This window comes from Neopelma chrysocephalum, unplaced genomic scaffold (genome assembly GCF_003984885.1).
Source record: "Neopelma chrysocephalum unplaced genomic scaffold, ASM398488v2 Primary Assembly neopelma1_149, whole genome shotgun sequence".
In the NCBI taxonomy this organism is placed as follows: Eukaryota; Metazoa; Chordata; class Aves; order Passeriformes; family Pipridae; genus Neopelma; species Neopelma chrysocephalum.
Genome location: NW_020897811.1, coordinates 1,393,320 through 1,414,696, shown reverse-complemented (window position 1 = coordinate 1,414,696; position 21,377 = coordinate 1,393,320). Strand labels below are relative to the sequence as shown.

At 42.4% G+C, this 21,377-nt stretch overlaps 1 protein-coding gene across 3 annotated transcripts in view; it reads left to right on the top strand.

Moving 5' to 3' along the window:
* LOC113976183 (fatty acyl-CoA reductase 1-like) overlaps positions 1-21,377 on the top strand; it is a 134,412-nt gene that overhangs the window by 86,583 nt on the left and 26,452 nt on the right. For all 3 annotated transcript variants that reach the window (XM_027701126.1, XM_027701125.1, XM_027701127.1), the window contains exons 3-6: positions 11,229-11,404; positions 14,266-14,445; positions 19,381-19,558; positions 20,839-20,883. In XM_027701126.1, coding sequence (XP_027556927.1) covers positions 11,229-11,404; positions 14,266-14,445; positions 19,381-19,558; positions 20,839-20,883 — 579 coding nt within the window. The remainder of the gene's footprint in view (positions 1-11,228; positions 11,405-14,265; positions 14,446-19,380; positions 19,559-20,838; positions 20,884-21,377) is intronic.

Below are 21,377 nucleotides of genomic sequence, written 5' to 3'. Positions count from 1 at the left end.
ATGCTGGGGTGAGCTGCCATAAAATATTCAATGTAAGGAAAATTGCATGGGCTAGGATTTTCATCTTTCTTTCCTCAGAGCCCCACTAACCTGGTGAGTTAAAACCCTTTTGCTATAAAAATAAGTCTGAGAGCAGCATCTGCCTGAAGTTAGAGGAATCCACATGTGGGATACTTGGCCATTAGCTCAGATAGTGCTGGAGAACACAAGAAGACACAAGTTCACCACTGGGGCACGTGCCACCTCAGAGATCATTTTCTGCAGCTGTAGCACAGCAGTGTTTCTGCTTTCCTGCTTGGGCACCCCACATAGCTGCTCAGGGGATCACAACTTGTGGGTGGCACGTGGGGTCCCAAAGAGGTGGAAATTAAGTGATATTGCAGTACCAGAAGAGGGTCCAGCAAAAGAAAAACACAGGGGAAGGTGGAGGACCAGTGGAGTATGAGAGTCCCTCCATCACAGTGTGACTTCAGTGGGGAAGATCCACTCATGCTGTCATGGTTCCCTCAGGCTGACAGGAATGACACCATAAAACTATTCCAGAATCTCTTTTAGATCATAATACACCGGTGGCCTTCCCATTTTCCTGTGCAAGTGTGAGAAACAGAAATGTGGTGAGCTGAGCACAGAAAATCAGAGAAAGCAAAGATCAGTGTTTTCTTATTCTGTTACGAGCGCTTTGGAGCCTGTGAGTTACAGGTGTCATTTGATGGGAGGATGGAGACAGACTGGTTTGCTGTGAGTCTGAGCATCCATCTGGAGGTGGGGTGAAGGCTGTCCCTGTTGATTGATGGATAGGGCTGGTTTTTCAGGCTGGTGAGCCAAAGGGGGCCATATGTTACTTTACGAGCCTGACTCTCCCCTTCAGGTTCCAGGCTTGAGGCATAACTGAACTAAGATATTATGATGTTTTTAGATTAAGCAATATACTACTAAGAGGCTAACAGAGCAATTAAAAGATATTTAATCTAAAGGCACACACAACTATAAAGCTACTGATTATCATTCATTATGAATCACTACTGTTGAATTATAATTTTATCTCCCCTTGCCACTGTAAGTCTGTCCCTTCTTTTTCCACTCTTGGACTTTCAGATAAAGACATGATGGAGGCTCCAGCAGGTTATCCAGTAAGAGTCCCTTCAGTGTCACTGTGGACTTGGATTCATTACCATCTGTAGATGTCCACACTCTTGCTGACAAAAAAAAAAACCCTGTCCTCCTTCATTGTATTCCCGATTTTAAAGCTTATCTCCCTGTTTTCTGTTTCTGGATTTGTCTTTTCACCACCCTTGCACCTCGCTTTCTCTATCCTAACTGCTCCCAAATGAACAGTCTATCCCCAGTTACCTTTTTCCTAGTTGGTCCCATTTTCTGATGCATCCATACTCAAGTTTGGTGGATTTTTTCAGTGCTATTACTAAGGGAATCTTGAGTTTGTATAGTATGACTTGTATGGTAGCCTGGTTACAGGTGACTTTGGAAGACTTTGCACCCCAGAACTGCCCTACCAGCATCTGGTTTATACTGGCATCACATTGTTTACCATATCCACTCACTAAGATAATTTTATTTTAGCTTTGACTCTCTTACCTAGTTCCAGTTGAGCACAAGCAGTTTTTCTCTTGTGCACAGTCTGCATACCACAGCACCAGAGTAACACACTTTTCACACTCCGGTTTTGTGCTCATGCAGTTGTGTTGTCCTTGAACTGTTTTAATCACTTTCCTCATTCCCAGTAGAGGTGTTGCTGGGTGCTCCACTAGGACCTCCTGTACACACCTCATCACATTGTGGTAGGTGTACAGAAAACTGTATGCCCTGGAGATCCAAACTTTCAAGTATTTGGGTAGATCTTTAAATATTGTGGGTTTTTTTTCACCCCCAGGTAATCTGGGAAATTGATGGACTGCCTCTACTGACTACAGCAGAACAGGTGGAGAAATCAGTTGTACTTCCTTCAGTTAAATATGAAGTTAGGATGTATAGCCTCATGCAGGTAGTATCCACAGAACATTGTGACTTTCCTGTTTGTGAAACCACTGTGTGGGATGAGAGGTGCATTTCAGTGCAGGGGGTTGGTTGGGGTATGTTCTGTTTGTTTCTTCTCTGCTCCTTCTGGCCAGGGTTTTTTCAACGGCAGATTAAAGCATTAAGGGAATTTATAACCTCTTGGGACTTGGGCCAAGGACACGGGCTCATTACCGGTAATCCCCGCTCAGACAGATGGGGGAGGCTTTTGTGTACAAACAACTTTTTGTTGTTCATAGAATCATGTTCACAGAATCCAACCCTGAGTTGGAAGGGACCCACAAAGACCATCCAAATCCCAACTCCTGGCCCTGCACAGTTCAACCCAGTGGGAAACACTGCTCATTCTGGTGGCACATGGACAAGGGATTTGATACACCTGAAGCAAAATTAGCACAACTGCTCACTTTTCTGCCTTGTATGGTCTGGGTAGCATAGAATTAACTGGTGCAATTCAGATCTGGAAGGTAAAGGCAGGACATGGGGCAAATATGAATTCCATTTCAGCTTATGTGAATTCTCCTCTTTGGTCTCCCTTGGAGTACACTTGCAGAGAAAAGCAACATTTCTATTAATAAATGTTCAGTACATGAAAACAATATGTCAGTGTGAAAGATGTCTTGAGCCAAAAATCCTGTGGTCAGAAAGTTTTAACATTATGGCTTTAGCTGGAAAAATGAATAGGAGTGCCAGAGATGGTAAGTCAGGCTTGTTGATTACCCTTCAACAGTCTCTGAGATGCCAGAGCAACTAAAATCTGAGTCTGGCATAAGGGCACTTGATATGGCTTTCTTGATCCTCTTTAAAATGTGTGTTTTTCCTTACATACTAAAATACCTGAATTTCTCTGCCACTAAAAAAAGAAAGGAAAGAAAAGAGAAAGAAAAAGACAGATAAGCTCCTACCCGACTGCAAACAAAACTCATATTTTCCTGCCTTAAAGAGAAAGAGTCTTGCAGAGTGCATGAAACATCATCTGGCTTGCCTCTTGCCATCAGGCCTGTCAGAACATTCTAGTCAGGTACAACTGCAACGACAGGAGAGGGAGAAGGATTTCACATGGTGTAACTGAGCCATCTGTGGCAACGCTCTGCTCTTTGTACCGGGAAGTGAGCGACATCTGCTCCTGGCAGACGTGTTACTATCACAGGCTGACGTTAAATGGCCCTCCTAACAACAGGTATCTTTGTTGTGAAACAAGACAACACCTCCTGCTTGACGAGACCTAAGCTAGTGGAAAAGGGAGGACTCATGCCAAGAGGCTGGTAGGAACTTCACGGGTCGGATTTGCCTTTTCCTTACGTCCAGATAATCCGACAAAGTTCAGTGGAAATTATTATTTTTTTTAATTATTATTTTTTTATACCCATGCCAGGCAGAGGTGAATTTTAAGAATGTTAATCATGGGTACACCCAACGGATCCAAGCTTTGTTAAAAAAGAGTTCTCCAGTACAGGTGGCAGTCCGTATTTTGTATAACTTGCAAAGAGATTGGATTCAGAGAGAGGGTCTGAGCTGTGATTCCAGATGTCAGGCTTGTTTGTGGGTTTCTGCAGCCATATCCAGGGGTTTCCATGGATTCTTCTGAGAACTGGCCATAGTCAGAGGCATTAATTACAGTTTGTCCAGTACTTGCAGAGCCAAGACTGCATTGTAAGTAGCTGACACTATTTGGACAGATGGTTCTATCTTCTTAAAGAAGTTTTAGTTTCCCTAAGCTGAAGACTCCTTGGATAGAAATCAAGGATTACTTGTAACTTCCTTGCTTTCTTGGAAGAGTGACACTAGAGAAAATCGGTTTACAATGGTTAACTCATCCCCTCTTAGATGTTTTCTTTGAATCTCAACTGTTTGCTTCTTCACTGGATTGGTCTCCTGTTCACAAGTGCCTTCATTTGTTTAGCAATATTCTTGCTCTTTCTCTCAGTCTTCTAAATTGCATTACCTTCTGATAATCTCCCAGTAATTTTCCAGTTTGTTCACTCTCTGTGTGTGCAGCATGTAGCCTTACTGTGAAAATATGACCAGGGTTAAGTGACAGCAAGAAAGGAAGCAGATGTTAGGCTGAGGTACCCTGGCTTAGTGCTTTTCTTTTAAGCACCAGCCAAAAAATTACATTATCATGGGAAAAATGTGTGTGGAATGGCATAAGAAGGCCAAACTGTTTGTATCAGACATGAGCACGAAAGAAAAGTGATTAAATGATAACTCATCCTAACGAATCATAGAATCACAGAAAGGTTTGGATCAGAAGGGACCTCAAAGACCATTCAGTTCCAACTCCCCTGCCATGGGCAGGGACACCTTCCACTAGACCAGGTTGCAGCTCCATCCAGCCTGGCCTTGAACCCTTCCAGGGATGGGACATCCACAACTGCTCTGGGCAACCCATGCCAGTGCTTCACCTCCCTCACAGGGAAGAATTTCTTCCTAATATCCAATCTAAACCTGTTGATGAGAACAACAGGTTGGTGAGAAGAAGGTTCAGCACAGCACCTCTCCCCGTTGGCTCCTCTATCACTTGGAGAAGGAAGTTCTCATCAGTCATTTCAGGAACCTCCTGCAGAACTTCTGTGTTAAATGATTGTACTGTTTCACACATCCATAAATTGAATATTCTTGGGATGAATTTCAGTCACCGAGACCAGCTGGCAGGAAATGGCTTTGCACTCATGGCATTAAGCTTTCTTACCTTCCAAAACATCATGGCCACATGTGGGATATTTGTTGGGTAAAGCCCCTGTTCCAGGCTAACTCCTCACTTGTGACCAGCTCGTTCTGACTTGTTCTTCTTTCTGGTCATTTTCTAGCATTGTTCATGCTATAACAGTGAATTACTCTTTGGCTGCACTCATTTCCCAGATGTTCAGCTCTCTACACTTGAGTGCCCTCTCACTACAATGTTTTAAAAAATCCCTTTCTTTTATTTTAGTAGCTTTAAGTATTTGCTGCGTTTGTCTTGATTTATTCAACTTCTGTTGTGCTTGTCATCAAAGGATTTTTATCTCCCTTACCCTTTTAATTAAGGTGCACTTTGGTGTCCACATTACCTGTGATCCTCTTTATGATGACATTCTCTCCTTTCTGCCTCAAGAAAAGGACAGGGATCTTAAATAAGTGAGTGTGGAAGTGGATGACACCCACTCAAGGCTGCCATTCCTTTGGAAGAGCATTTTGGAGGGACCCAAGTTCAGAGCAGAGTGGCTCATGACTTTCTCAGATGTACTTACAGGAGTTGTATGGCCCAGATGCATCCGCGGAGTTGTCCTTGAAACAAAACTCTGAATTGCTTACCAGCACTGTGCTTTATACAGGTTATGTGCTGGTTGCCTCATCTGTAGCTGTGTGACAGCCAGTATGCCTGAAACTTGTCTTTTCAGAGGGGAGGAACCTTAGAATTGAGGTAAAACAATATGTTTTACTGTGATTATACATGACAGTGCATTAGAGATCACCGTGTGTAGCTGCTATGCCAGTCTCCATGGACTCCTAAAACTCAACCTGATTTTTCTTAGGTACTTTCAAATGGCAAAGTAATTTTTGGTAATTTCTTTAAATGTCTTTCAAAGCCTTTCTTGGTGATTTCTCAAAACGTCTCCAAGAAGGAGGTGTCTGTGTTTGACACAGCCCTCACTCCTGGCTGGTTATCCTCAGGGATTCAGAAAACACTCCTGAATTTCCCCGGTGCCCAAGCAAATCTGGCAGTGAAACTTTGAATATCTGTAATTAAGGCAATGGATATGGAAAAGCAGATTCAATTCCTGTGTGTCTGGATAACTCTGCACTTGCTAACATTTCCAAGTATTTCCAGTGATTGTCTAAGTAATTGACAGTGAATTCTGCGTGACAGGAATTGAGGAAGGGGAGATGGACCTGACTGTGGTTGTGGCTCCTGACATCCTTTGGCAATTGACTCCCATTGCCCCGTGGAACTGGGGCATAGTTATGGAAGAAGGATGAGAAGGAAAACAGTTCTGGGAAGTGCATGGGAACAAACAAGGTTAATGGTTTATGTAGGAAAAGCTCCAAGTGTCACCATCCTCCTTCTCTGCACTGAAATTCTTCCCCTGTTTTAAATGTCAAGTGTACCATCAGACACCGATGGTGATACTCAGGTACCACACAGGGGCACAATAAATGTCTGTGATAAATGTAAAAAAGCTCCATATTCTGAGATTTGTCCACCCACCTCAAAGCCTTTCCGTGTCTGTCAAGTCCCTGCAACGTCGTGACTCCTGAAGAGCTGCTTTTACTGTTGGGGATTCACTGACGTGTAATTCGAGTATCCTTGCTAGAAAACAGCAGGCTTTGTCAGCAGCCAGTTTTCAAGGAAATTGGCTATTTAAAACCATATCCTAAATAGCTGGCTATACATACTAGCCTCAGCTGACCTGTATGGAAACTTTCTCTCTGTCATCTCTTTGTTTCTGTAGTCTTAATCTTTAAATAATCAGCTGTTTTGTTTGCTTGATGTCAGGGCGTGGGTACTGTATTTCCACTATATTAGCTCTACTCAGGGGAAAGTAATAGCTCTGGATTGAAGCATAAGCCATTTGTTTTCCTATAATGAGGAACGCTCTGCTGCATGCTTTCTAACTGATTAGATGAATTATGCTTTATTTGCCTTGAGAAGAACCGTGCTTAAAAGCAATTTTCTGAAGAGGAAATGAGGCAGAGAGTGCAAAAGGGGGTGAAAAAAAGGCTCTGTCCCAATTAAAGCTCCCTGACCTGCATTTTCACACATTTCTTGACTGAACAATCCTGGTGTTTATTGCTGGAAATCTACCAGGCTAAAAATTAATTGCAGGCTAATTACTTTATGTCAAGAAGCAGCCCAGCTATATCTCAAATTTGCTACAATGACAATTCTAGAAGTAGTTATGTACCTTCCTTCCTTCAGGAATGTATTGGAGGATTTTATCAATGGCAAACACAACTGGGATAAGCCCTTTCATCAGAAGAAAACTGCAGAGATCAGGTGTTTTTTTTAAGAGTTATTTTCATGACTTTGGTACCTTCAGTAGTTTAAATTTGTGATGGTCACTCATGAGGCTGCCATTGAAATCACAGAGGGATGGATATACACTTCAGGGTGTTACTCTGTGTATTTATGTACCAGCTGTTCCCCTGCATGGGTGCATTTATGCACCCATTCTCTGTTCAGAAGAGGGATTTGAACCACCTTGGGTTTAGAATTATTCCACACAGCCAGTGAACAGCTTGTTCTTTATTCTTTGAAGAAATTGTTGCCACAATATTTTACCCCTTGGCCTATGTCTTTCTAAGGATAAATTATGAATATAGCAATTCATGCCTATATTCTCCTGAGTTATGCTAAGCAATCCCTTCCGTTTCTTCATCTCTTTATCTGAAAGTATGGAAGCTTTTTACCTTTTTTTTTTTTTTTAATAGAACTCTCTCAACCTTAATCTTTTCAGTAGTTCTTCATACCTGAGATCCATTTCATGGGAATTCTATGATTTTTTCTCTATTTGAAATGTTCAGTAGTACTTTGAAATGTGCATATTAATCCTCCTAGAGAAGCCCAATATCCCATTAAACACACCTGAGGACAAAAGGTTACCTGCTCCTGCATATGGTGCCTCTTACAGTGAGTTGTTTTTTTAAGGGGTGAGGACTGATAGGTCCAAAAAAAAAAAAAAAGACTGTCCATGCCTTTGAAAGGCAGTTATAAGACCAAACTCCTGCAAGTTCCTTTTTAAAGTCGACCATGGCTTAGGCACTTTACTTTCATTAGTTTGTTTTTGCTTCACTGAAATTGTGTCCTGAGGAAGATGCGAAGCCTTTGGTATTTTGCAGCATTCAGTGGTTCCTTTATTTTTTCCTCTGTGCCGTTCCACAGATGTGCAATTTGCCCTTTCTTTGAGGGTTTTCTATCGTTGTGGTATGGAAAAATTTCTGATTGAAGGATTGGTAGGCAGAAATCTCTCTGAATTGTTACTTGCTGTAAGGCAGGAGCAGAGAACACCGAGAGCTGCAGATGTCCTTTGGAAAGGGAGGTCACAGCTTAAGTGGGCAGGAATAAGGAAAGAGATGTCCATCAAACACACTCAAATAGAATGCTGGGAGAAATTCTAGATGTCCTGTTTTCACAATAAGGGCTTGACAATATAAAGTGAAAACACAGAGATTAGATTATTATTATAGATGAGAATTGCCTGATTATAAAATAAGAAACAAGAAGTTCTTGTCTCAGTTGAGGGGCAGCACAGCCTATGCTGAACTTGCATCCTATTGAGAGGTTTAAAATAAAAATAGCAGCTATTAGATTCATTTATTGGTTTGGGCAAGGCAGCAGTGTTGCCCCTGGCATGAATTAACTTGCTCAAAAAGACACTGAAATCGGGGCATCGTTATTACTGATTTCCTTCAGTGTAATTAATATTGGACAACTTGAAATCAAACACCTTGCCTTTCTCTTCACTATAATTCTGTGACAATTCCTGTATCCCTTTGGAAGTACTGCTGACTTGGCCAGTGTTTTCATGGAGTTCCAGCAGTGCAGCACACCAGTCCACTTCTGCCCATTGAATATATTTTATACTGGCTTCTAAAAACAAAAGACAGAACAATCCTTAGGTCTCATACAGTTATTAGGGATTTGTTATTTATGCTCTGGATGAGCGGAATTTAGAGATGCAATTACGATTTACCTGCAGAATGAGCACACACTTTAAGTACTTCTTGAACTATAGGAAACAGTATAGAATAAGCTGAATTTGCTTTGTCTTTAAATCCTTTTGCACTTCCCTGTAAAGCACTGACAAGTCTGAAATCTTCAGATTCCATAGAAGAGGCAGCAGGCTTTGATTAAACAGCTGCTCCTGTTATCTGATTTAATGGTGCTGGTGAACTGAATGTTCTTGTGGCCCAGAAGGTTTCCAAAGCAGTGTGCTGACTGGTGAGCTTGTATTCAAAAATTGCCTTCATCCTTCAGAGATATGCACTGAATCATTGGAGGGGGTGAAAAACTGCAGCTGTTGAGTGGCACGTGGTAACAGTAGGCACAGAAACCGAAGGGGATATTATTTGCAGTAGGAATGTCAGGAGGAGATGGCATCTAGGCAGAATATAACTGTCCAAACTCGAGCAAAGCACTGCAGAAATACTACTCTTCTTTTTATATGCTGTGACTGAAATGGTGAGAGGGCTGATTCATTCTTTCTCTGCGTTATTTATGCCAGAGTAAAACAAGTAGAAAATCACTCTCATTTGGTGGAGTTCTACGCTCTCTTTGCAATACAACAAACAAATACAAACAAATGTTTCTAAAACTCCCACAAGATAGCTTTGGTCTCACATGGGTTCTCTGAGAAGCCTTTCCATTTTGTGTCCCATCAGGGCTTGCTCGCGTGCAATCTCTCATGGGATGATGTGTATTTGGAGAGCCAGTCCAGCATCTTGTCAGAAAACAAGCTTTTTACAGACATTAAGGCTGCTAGTGCCTGGGAATTCAGTTCCTACAGTCCAGCCAGCTCTCACCAGCAGTTCTGCCCATAAATAGCTTTATGTGTCTAGAAATCTATTTTCTGGCCTAACCATGCTGATGAAAGGTGTGTGCAGTGGGGTGCAGGTGAGAGCAGTGAAATGACATTATCGTGTCCTGACTTCTAACTTGCTCAGGTTTCTGGTTTATGAAGGATGTGCAGCTGTGTGTCAATTTAAAGTCCATGAAGTCAAGTACAGAGTGTGGTGCCTAATGGGGAAGGCTAGTGATTTTATTATCACCTCTTTATCCCTAAGAACCTCAAGGTTTATCTAGACTTGGTTGTCAGATAAGTGGAAAGATGGTAATCCCTTAGTCAAACAGGAAAATACTGCTATTAGCATCAGTTTAATCTTTCATGTGTCTTTTAGTATGTTTAATTTATGTCACACACTTTCTGCTCTTGCATAAGCACTGGGCAAATTGAAGACAGAACAATCTCTAGGAAAACAAGAGGCAATGGTAGTAAAGAGATTTCCAAGTTCAGTGTTACTGGTGAGCAAATTACAGAGTAATTTGGGGAAACACCCCAAAACCACAGAGCAACTGCAAAGTCAGCTGGTCCACCCTCCTGCCCCAAGGCAAGCTCAGCTATTCCCTCCCTTTCCTGGCAATGCTTATCTAGACAGTTCCAAAATGTGCCCAAAGGCATGGTGCACCCTTTGCATCATCCCCCAGTAATCTCTCCCAGTTATTCCTGTTAGTACAGTGGTTACCTTGGAAGTGTGATTATCCTTTGAAATCTAGATGGTACCTCTTCGGATCCTGCAGCCTTTCTATTTTTTTTATTCATTCTACCTTTTGTGTTGTCATTCTTTTGTCCCCTAACCCCCAAAAAACACAAAAAAAAGAAAAAGGGAAGCTTTTGGGACTTACTGGCTACTTTTCTTTTGGTTGAAATTGTTCAAATATAATAATGCTGGGCAGCAATACAAAGCCCTTGGAACAGGTGCTTCTAAAACTTCAGGTGATTTTTTTGAAGTCCTACTCCGGCAAACTCACAGTGGTTTGAAATTCAGGCTTCGTCTTCTTTTCCTGTGAGATTTACAGAGTAAAAGGTCTCCAGGTGGACGTTGCTGTAGCCATCTGCTTTCGTGGTGTGAGCAACAGGGCACCCAAACCTGCTGGACTGTTATCCCAAAGGCAGTTCCCCACAGGACTCTTCTGACATGAACAAAGAGTGACAGCAGACAAGGGGCAGCAAAGGAAGAGGAGGAGCGAGAAACGTGCCCTGTTCCCCTCCTCTCCACAAGTCATTTCCAGAACCATCCAGAAAACTGCTTGAGTGAAATGTTGCACAGGCTTTCCCACTCCATACTCTACCCTCCTGCTCTTTAGCTCCTGCAAGGGTCCTACAGGCAGCCCCTGAGGTCAAATAGCAGGTGGTTGCAGGAGACGTGGAGGTAGAGGAATGTCAGTGGCTGTCCAAGGAAATGAGTGGTCCAGAGAAGATTCATTAATCTTTTCAGGGCAATGCACTACCTGCTCTACTTTGTTCTGTTTTCCCTACGAGGTTTTCCCACGGGAGGGAACAAGTGAATTAACTATTTTATCACCTCACCTGTGTCCTCCTGGACAGGCATTCTCTTTTGTGCCAGTTTCATTGATTGATGTATTCAGACTGGCAACTAATCAAAGCGATCTCAGTAGCCTAATTCTGTACCTGATCTCTCTCTGTTTGTGCTTCAAGGTCTTTGACAGGGTCCGAGAAGATTGCCCTAATTTCCACGAGAAGATTAAGCCCATTAATGCTGAACTCACTCAGCCCAAGCTGGCCATCAGTGCTGAAGACGAGGAGGAGCTTCTGACCCGGGTCAATGTTGTCTTCCACTGTGCAGCAACTGTTCGCTTTGATGAACCCCTGAAGTATGTCCCGCTTTTCTGTATTTGCTAAGCATGATTCAGAATGCACGGCAGCCCGTGACACACTGTTCAGAGCATCTCTTTGTATCTGCAGTGGTGATTCTCCTCTCAGGTGTTCGTGCCACGCGTCCTTCTGGGCTGAACGTAAATGCTCTGAAAATGTCATGTGCATGTGCACGTCAAAAGTGAAGTATCTTGGCAGATTTCCATGGGAGCAGAAGGAAGTGCTACAAGCTTGGGCTGTAATACAGTAAGGGAGTTAAGTATGACCTAAAACTGGGGTGGGGGAAAAGTGTGTCTGAGGTCAAGAGGGAGATGTTTTGGCAGAGCTGGAGACAGCTTGAGGTGAAACTGTTGCGTCTGTCTCTAAAGCAAGTGTTAATGGCCTTTCTTGTCACTGACTAACTGGAGAGGGAAATGAAATGTGGTTTGAGAAAATAGCCTCTAAAGTAGCCAACACTCAGTGTAATTAACTGTTTACAATGAGTGCTGGGTTTCTGAAGGATTTCCCCCGGGGAGTGCTTGTCCAGGCAGGCTTTTCCATTAAGAAAAAACAGCGGAAATAAGCCACTAAACCAAGATTAGATGTGTAAGCACTTCTGTGCAGTTCAACAAACTGTGGTGGTTGATCTGAATTATTAGATCTTCATAGTTTTTTGAGAAACACTAAAGCTGTGAGAGTAGAAAGCACAGTTATTAATATCAATCTTCATTTGCTCGTACATAGGAAAAATAGATATCCACTATGTCCACCACGAGTATTTGCTTTTTGGAACACATAATTAGAGAAACACCAGAAAGGAAGCATCCCTTGATGTAATCTTGAGCCATGTGTACAACATGACTCAAGATGTAAGTACCAAAGCGTTGTATTAATAGCCATAAATGTTCTTAAATCAATACACAGATAAACATGCTTTAAAAATATGTCTTAATGGCATGAAACATCAAAGGGAAACTATGTTTTAATAAGGAGGATAGCTAGAAAGAAGTTGAAAGTTTAAATGGTCATCAGCTCACAGGAAGTGTAGAAGCTATTTAAAGGCTGATCTGTTAAAATCTCTCCAACAGAACAAGGAAAATCCAGTATGATTAAATGGCAAAATAGGAGAAGTTGTTAAAATCAAACTATTCCTGTCTAAATAACAAAATACTTCAGATGGGTAAAATTTCTAGCAAGTGAAATGTGAAAGCACAATATTGCTGCTCAAAAAAGGATTTCAAGCAGCAACTTGACAGTAACCAAAAAAAAACACCCTATATTTTAAACATGGCAGAAGTCCAGAGATTACCACATAATTTGTAAAGCCAATAGATAAGGGAGGTGAAAAAGCAGTGTTATCAAGATATGAGAAAATCAGCAATCAAGAAACTAAGTGAATTACTGGCATCAACATTTAGAGAATTATCCAGATAGAACTCTTGAGGGCAGAAACCTCAGAAATTTTGTTACATTGAAATATTAGTAGATGCTGGTTTAAGATATATATAGAATAAATAGTTAGAGGGTTAGATAATACTCCCTTAGAAGGCTAAAGGAACTCTGAGCATCTCAGCAGAAATCCATGCTGGGCCTGTGTTATGAGCACAGTTCTGTTCACCCCCTCTCAGAAGGGATGCAATGGAACAGAAATATACACAGAAAAGTAGCTTTCATATGAAGGGTAGCTAAAGTACAAGTATCCATCCTGCTAGAAGGGGAGAAGGAAATAGAAGTGTATAGAAAATGCTTTTCTTTAATAGAAGCATGTAAAAAGAAAAGTATCTCTGGCTTTAGATACTGTGATCCAAATATTAATCATTCTCTTAGCTTCTGTTTTCATTTCTCTTGGACTATTTACAATTTATCTTCAAGGTAATTAACTTTGTTAGTATACACTGTACTTGATAGTTTTATTCATAATATTGTACATGTTGTTGGAAGCTTCTACTCCTGGGCTGAACAGATTGCATATTCCTTAACCTTGTCCCTTCTGTGCAGGAAAGTGTCTCTCTTCCAGTACAAAGTGTGCAGCAGAGTTGTACATCTGTTTGCTGAGATCCATTGCAGATAGTCTCTAGGACAACTTCTAGCTATGCTGGGTGCTTGAAGGTCAATCTTGCTAACTAGGACACTCTCATGTGCTTATCAGTTCTCTTCTCCACTCCTGGGGAATTTAGGCTGTTATCTTTAACTGTGTCTTCTTTGATTAAGAATGGCTTCAAACTGAAAGAGTAGGTTTAGAGTGGATATTAGGATGAAATTCTTGGCTGTGAGGGTGGTGAGGCCCTGGCACAGGTTGCCCAGAGAAGCTGTGGCTGCCCCATCCCTGGAAGTGTTCAAGGCCAGGTTGGATGGGGCTCTGAGCAACCAGGGATAGTGGAAGGTGTCCCTGCCCATGGCAGGAGGTTGGAACTGGGTGATCTTTAAGGTCCCTTCCAAGCCAGGCAACCTATGAATATGTTTTTCTGGGCCCAAGGACATTTTGCTGCTTAATGAGCTTACTGAAACCATGTGTTTATCTAGTCCCTTAAGGAGAATGTGGAATGGGTACCAGAGGAACCCCAATGCCTCAGCGGTTAGAAACAGTTGTCCCGGGAAGGGGTGGCAAATATGTCAGATTTAGAGATGTTAGTGAAGTGTTAATTCTGACCCTTCAAATTGAGTAAAATTAAGTGAGAGATACTCCACGTCCAGAACAGCAGAGCCAGCAGCATTGCTCTGAAAGCTGGTTTAGCCCTTGCATTTCACTGGTGCTTTCTGCTCTGCTGTGTCCCCCTTCTCTCGGAGGCTTCCCTTTCCTTCACGAGGTTTGGACAAGGCTCAGTCTTAGCATATTCTTTCCAGTGAAACTCGTTTTGTTTGCTTCCCCTGCCCTCCTCAGACACGCCCTGCAGCTGAATGTGATGGGCACGCAGCGGCTCCTGGAGCTGGCCCGGCAGATGCAGAACCTCGAGGCCTTCATCCACATCTCCACTGCCTATGCAAACTGCGTCCGGAAATGCATCGAGGAGATCATCTACCCACCCCCAGCCGAGCCCAAGAAGCTCTTCGACTTAGTAGAGTAAGTAGGAACTGCATCACCCCGCTCTGCAGACCTGTGAATGTTCACACAACCTCTCCGTTCGTAGTTGCTGTCACTGCTGTTTCTTTGTGGGTTTTTAAAGACTCTGATTTCATGAGAGTCCAGCATTAAGTTCTGCACACAAAGGAGTGTATTTGCTGCCAGGAATGGAGTTGCTGCTTTCTGTAACACGCAGCTCTGTTGCTGCCTTAGTAAGAACTGAATTTTTGCATATGCCTTATATTATTATTTTTTTTTTACTCTTCAGCTTTACAACGTTGTTTTCACTCATTTCGAAAATCCTCTGGTATTAAAGTGGAGTTATATGGGGATGAGTCAGAAACAGGCTTTTTTAGAGAATTCAGTGTGAGAACCAGAGAATCATTAAGGTTGGAAAAGACCTCCAAGATCATTGAGTCCAACCTGTGACTGATCACCACCTTGTCAATGAAATTATAGCACTGAGTGCCACGTCCAGTCATTACTTGAACACCTCCAGGGATGGTGACTCCACCACCTCCCTGGGCAGCCCCTTCCAATGCTTAACAACCCTTTCCATGAAGAAATTCTTCCTGAACCTTCCCTAGTGCAACTTGAGGCACTTGGAATCCAGGACTTTGAGGGAACAACAAAAACTCTTGTTTAACTGAATTTACCAAAATGAAGAATAATTAGAAAGAATAACAAAATCAGCTGATAAAGGCCCCAGGAAACATTCTCCTTTGAAGAATTTTCCTACAGCTGTTAATGTGTTTTCATTAATTTTCTAATGGTATTCCACTTGGGTGCTATAAGCAACTGATCTGTGAACTAGTTAACACCAAGAGCTGGCATAAAATCTTTCTTCCTGATTTAAGGTAATAGGAGATGAGATTAATTAATGTCCACCAGGAGAACCACTGATTCCTTGTTAAAAAAAAAAAAAGATAAATGTTTGTCTAAAGAGATTATTTCACTGCCTAAGAGCTACTCCAGAAAATTTAGTACAAACCAGTATTTTCTATTTGAATTTCTCTAGTGGCCCATATTCTTGGATGTAGTTACTTCCAGCTAGTAGTCATCTGTCATTTATCATTTATTCAGTGAGTGGAGCACGATAAAAACATAAGAAATGCCCTAATGCATTACAGAATGGACTGCTTGGCCCAATATCTTGCCCTCAACAGTGGCACTCAGTATTTTATATTTAGGGTAACTACACCAGCCTGGATATTGCCATGGAGGTTTCATGGAGCTGTCAGCTGTGATTCCAGAGCTCTTGCAGAGCTACAAGTGCCAGTTCTGAGCTCAGCAACCTCTAAGACCAGTTTTGACAGACTGCTTTTCCCTAAATGCACTACTTAACCTTTATTTACAGTGAAGCTAATCTGTCACCTCTTTGTCCACTGCCTCAGTGTCCCTTGGAGTTCATCACTGTCAATATTACATTTCACTGCCCCAAGAATTACCATCACTTGGAACTTTGAAAACAGTTGGAGTTGATGTCTCAGATAAAAAAAAAGACTCCAGCACAGGTCTGATTGCTAATCAGAAATGTGCAGAAGGACCTGGCTACCTCAGAGGTTGCTACTTCAGCTGCTTCATGTGAGACCCTAAGAATTTACTTATCATAACTCGCATGTGCAGCAGAGAGGATGATGTTTGAAATGACAGAGGATGGGGCTTTCAGATGTGTTCTTTGATAGTTCTCTTTTCTTAGCCACATAATTATAGATTAATTTTCTTAGTTTTTTTAAAAATTAGATTTTTAATTTTTTTTACTGTTTTTCCTACGTTCCCTGCTCCAGAAGCTGACCAACTTCTGGTACTTTCAGTGGGACAGAAATCACAGCATGTCCTCAGCTAGGACGGCATCTGTTTCCTTACAGTGCTTGCAGGGAGCATTATAATTGCTCACAACAAAGACACCAGGTGGGCCTTGTTGGAAATCACTCTCTCCAGGGTCATTGGTTTGGCAGGTGTTCTGCAAATCAAAGGCAGTGGATGAAGGAAATGCATGGGGCTGCAGAGTGTGAGAAGGAGCAGGGAAAGGTCCTGGGATGTCATACCGTAGGCTGAATAGGATAGAGAAAACTATGAGGTTCTAAAGGGCAGAGAATTGCTTGGAGGAAGCAAAGGAAGATGAAGCAGGGTTGCAAGAAGATGGGAGAGATGCACCTTTTATTACTCATCATGTAAGTGAAAGAAATAGTATGTGGAGGTCTGGGCACAGAAGGTTTTAGAGAGAGGAGATTAAGAGATACCAGAATGTTACCTTCCAAGTGGAGGGAGGGGGAGCAGACAGGGACTTATAAACTGCTTCAAAAAGCAGGGGAGAAATACAGGTCATGTTTTGCATCAACCAGCTGTGGAAGATTCCCTTCACAAACAACCCTTGTCTTAAAGTGCTCTTCTGCAAGTGCATTAAGAGGGATAATCACAGAACTGGGTGCAATAACAGATCCATTTAATGACACTTTTGGCCGTGCACTTGATATATGCTTATGATTATTTATTCAGCTGAAATCCCAAGTAGGACTCCCAGCTGTTTCTTTTTCTGTTCTTATCCTCCTATTATATCTTGGGTTTTCTGTATTTTGATATTTAACCTGCAAGTAAAGCCTTAGGCTTAAGCTGTGTAAACCAAAAGTCACACTTCTAAAGTGCTGCCAGGCCAATAGGGGAAACATATAATCTGCTGCATCAAGCATGGTTTGCCTTAATCTAAAGCTGAAGGAAATCAGCTTTGAAGGGTGTGCTGAGGTAAGGAACACGGCACACAGAGAACTGTAGGCTGAAGCAGAACTGGTTTTGTTATTGCAGAAATTACAGATCAGTCATCACTTACAAGAAACAGTCTTATTGATGCGAAGTGATTAACACAGAAAGTTATGTTTTCCTACAGCAGAGTAATTTGGTGCGTGGAGAAGTTAGTAATTGTTTGATTTGCATCTTTTGTTTCTAGGGGGCAGTTGCAGCAGTGAGCAAAAGTAGTGGCTTTGTGAGTTGGCATTTCAAAATCTTCAAAGTAGGTCACAGAAGGGGTAGGAGCATTCGCCTGGCTGAACTGTCAGCTCAGCTCCTGTGATGGCAGTGCTGGTGGATCAGCTCACCTGGCAGGATGGTACCCTTGAGACAGGTCCTCTTGATGACCACTTAAAATAATGCAGAGACCTGAGGGAAGGATGGAGGCGAGGGGAAATCGCTTCTCCTTGTGTTTCTGCACCTGTCCTTGCTTTGTGAGAATGCAAACCTGTAAGACTGTATTATTAAATTAAAAAGTAAACAAACAAACAAAACCCCAAACAGAAAACAACAGGGGGGAAAAAAAAAGAGAAAGGAAAAAAAGACTTGCATGCAGCTTAATCTGGTTCCCAAATGAAACTAGTCTTCCTCGAGGCTCTGCAGAAACACACTTCCTTTTGGTAGGCTGGTAATTAGTTACTCAACAGATTCAAACAATGGCAATTTAGCTGAGACCCTGAGGTTCAGTGGCTGCCTGAACAGGCTTTGCAGATTAAGTCAATATTATGTGCTGCTTTATAACCTCTTCGTAGTTCAACTTCATGTTTTATGGGTAAACAGTTTTCCTGCCTTGTTTCTGAAGCATGGGACCAGGCTTGCAAAGGAAAGTATTTGTGCCTCCATACTGCTTTATTATTTAAAAAAAAAAAAATTCTATATACTAAAAATTGTCATATTCTTGTTAACTCATTACTGAGAGATTCACTGAGTTCAACCCTCCCTTGCAGACTGTTCAGCAGTTTCAGTGAATCAATGTTTTCTCATGCAACAGTTTTCCTGTAATATTTCCATCTGTGCCTAATGAGAGCCATCTGAAAAGTGCTGTGCCACCTGAGCCACCAGGTGTTTGCAGGGTTAAGTTGGTGTGATCCAGTAATTCTTCAGGTGTGACAATCTGCACCGTATTTCTCTCCCACTGACCTCTGCCTGTTCCTGAAATTCAAGACAAGGAGGGGTGAAGTGAGGATCTGCAGGAAGCAGTATCCTTGCAATGCCCCTGGGAAGAGGGCACCCATTCAGACTGGACTGTAAGTCCGTTGACTTAATTACAAATTGGATTAGAGGAGCTAATCTTTGATTCTGTGGTGTAACACCAGACTGCTGGAAGCCTGTCGGGGATTGGCAGCAGTGTGAGGGCTCTGGAAGCACAGCCAGTTCCTGTCCTTTAGACCCAGATGCTGGCAGGACCTGTGAAGTCCTGATGGTGTGCCAGGGAAGAGCCTTAGGGATTTAGGCCCCTGCTGCAGCACCGTGGTGGTAAGAGCTGCTTTTTAAAAGGTATATGCGTAACTACTTTTGATGGATTATGTACTTGCATACCTTAAACAAAATAAAAAATATTTGGTGGGGTTCTTTTGGTTTGTTTGTTTTTTTTTAAAGCACCATCAGTTTCAGTGTTTGCTCTGTGTTAGCAAACCCCTGGAAAACCTGTAAGAAGGAACATTAACACTGTAAATTGTGCTGCTGGAATAATATCCCTGTATTATGTTGTTCCAGCTTTTGAGACCTTTGTAAATGCTACGTGACCTGGTAACTCAGGGCTACCCAGAATCTCCTGAAATGTACTTGGGAGCATACATTGTGTTGGCTAAGGATGAGCACTGCCTAGTGGGATTGCTTGGCTGGAGAGCTCCATCAGGCTACATTTATTTTACAGATTGCAGTGAAGCATAAAGCATGCAAGAGATGGCTCTAAATTGAGATTGTACAGGTACCTGGATTTGAGCTGGACATTGCAGTGTGAAGCTCACCAGGTTTATTTTGTACCTTGAACACAAAAGTAACCTTTCTCCCACAGAGCTGTTCTAACTCCAAACCTTAAGTGGCTTTGACCTCTGTTTCAGGTCAGAATTCCTGTCTCACCAGTCTTTTTTGCACAAGTCTTTTCTCTCCCTGCACGGTGGATAATGACATTCTCCTTGTTTCCTGTAGGTGGTTGGATGAATCCATCATTCAAGACATCACACCCAAGTTGCTTGGGGAATGGCCCAACACTTACACCTACACCAAAGCCTTGTCAGAATACCTGATTCAGCAAGAGAAAGGGAACTTGAACATTGCTATCATCAGGCCATCCATCGTGGGAGCCAGCTGGCATGAGCCTTTCCCAGTAAGTATGGATACACCATTCCCTACTGAGAGCCCTTTGATGCAGCTGGGGCTGTGGTACTGTCAGGGATCTCTCCCTCCACTTGGGAAGCAGTGTCCACTTGAGAAACAGCTACTCCAGTTCATAGGAAAACGTGGAAGAGGTGGAGAACCTGTGCTGGAGTAGAACAGCAAACCTGCTTCAGCATCTTCAGGAAGGACTCTTGTCTCCAAGTGAAAAGAACACATTTAAGCAATAATAAGAGCTGGGATAGTTATGGTGCAAAATGCTGGACTTGCAACTGATTGTTCAGAAACACAGGGGAGTTTCTGTGTTCGAAACATGAGCTCCGAGGGTCAGTTGTAGTCCTGATACATCCTGGTTTGAGTCTTTCCGTGGTCTACTCAACCTATCAGCACCCTAGACTTCCATGGTCCTTGAAAGCATTGGATGATGTTATGTGCAGTTCACTAATATCTCTGGTTTATGTTGGTAGTCGTTGAATTTGCCGGATTCACACTTGAGTGGGCCCGTTGCAGATACAGATGTCAGGCACACAGTAATTAAATGCAGCTGCACTTTTGGAATGAAATCATTCATTAAGCTAAATATATACTGGTAAGAATAATGTGCCCTCACACTGCAGCCAAATTGGAAAGGCAACATAAAGTCACCTTTGGCTTCTGTGCAGCCTGAAGTGTGCCAGAGATGGCTGAGATAGAGCCGAGGCTCCGGGCCAAGCTCCCCATCTTGGAAAGGGAGAGGGAGCTTTGTTGGGTGTTTCAGATACCTGCTCCTGACTCCAGCTCCCACAAGTGGCAGCTTCCCTGACCTGAAGTAGGATGGGTTTCAGAAGTGGAGTGGTATGGGTTTGTTCTTTTTTCCTTCCTTGCCTTAGAAATTAGCTGGAGTAACCAAATCACTCCGTGACATTGGCGTGTTGTCTGTGGAGGGTAAATAACCCACCGACTGTTTTCAGCAAGTATGACAGCACCAAGACACTGTGGTGTTTACAGGCAGATTTTATTCCTGCAGACAAGAAATAGGAGAGAAGTGGTTTCTAAAAACAAGCTTAGATTCTTGTTGGTGGTGGGTAATTGCAGACAGAACGAGGTGTCCGACAATGCATCCCCTGGTACTGGTTGGTGTCCTGGCAGCTGTCCCAGATGGGCTGGCATCCATCTAAACTGGTGTCTCCTTGCTGCTTTGTCTACACCACACCATTATAGCACTGTCCCAAGCCTCTGTAAGCAACATGTCATTGAAAGAAACACTAATCATTCTTCTTTTTTTTTTTGCAGGGTTGGATTGACAACTTCAACGGGACAAGTGGAATATTTATTGCGGTAGGTCTAGTTACTATTTAAACTCCCCCTAAAGTAGAGTTTGATGTACTAAAAGAACAACTTTAACAGCACCACTTAGAAACTGTGTGCAGAAAAGGATAACAGCAGGTTTCTGGATCTGGTACATACATCTGCATGCCTGTAGGACCCAGAGGATGGTCTGTTTGTGCTGAGCTCAAAAAAGAACATTGAAAGAATACATGTTTCTGCTTCACTAAATGTGAATTGCAGTTCTAAAAACTGAAGAAACTAAAGGTTTGGGCACATTTGGCCAAATTTCCGAAGAGAAGGCAAAAGATGCATTCTTGAAACTAGGGTAATTCAGAGATGTCAGAGCTTGAATCTCTTAATACAGCTTTATTTTCCAAACCAGATTCCCATACCATCAATACAAGGCAGCAGTATTTATCCTTTCATATCTCTGTATGTATTGTTTCCCAATCCACTGCTATAGTTTGTTCCCCCTCCACAGTACCAAAGATTCTGAGTCACAC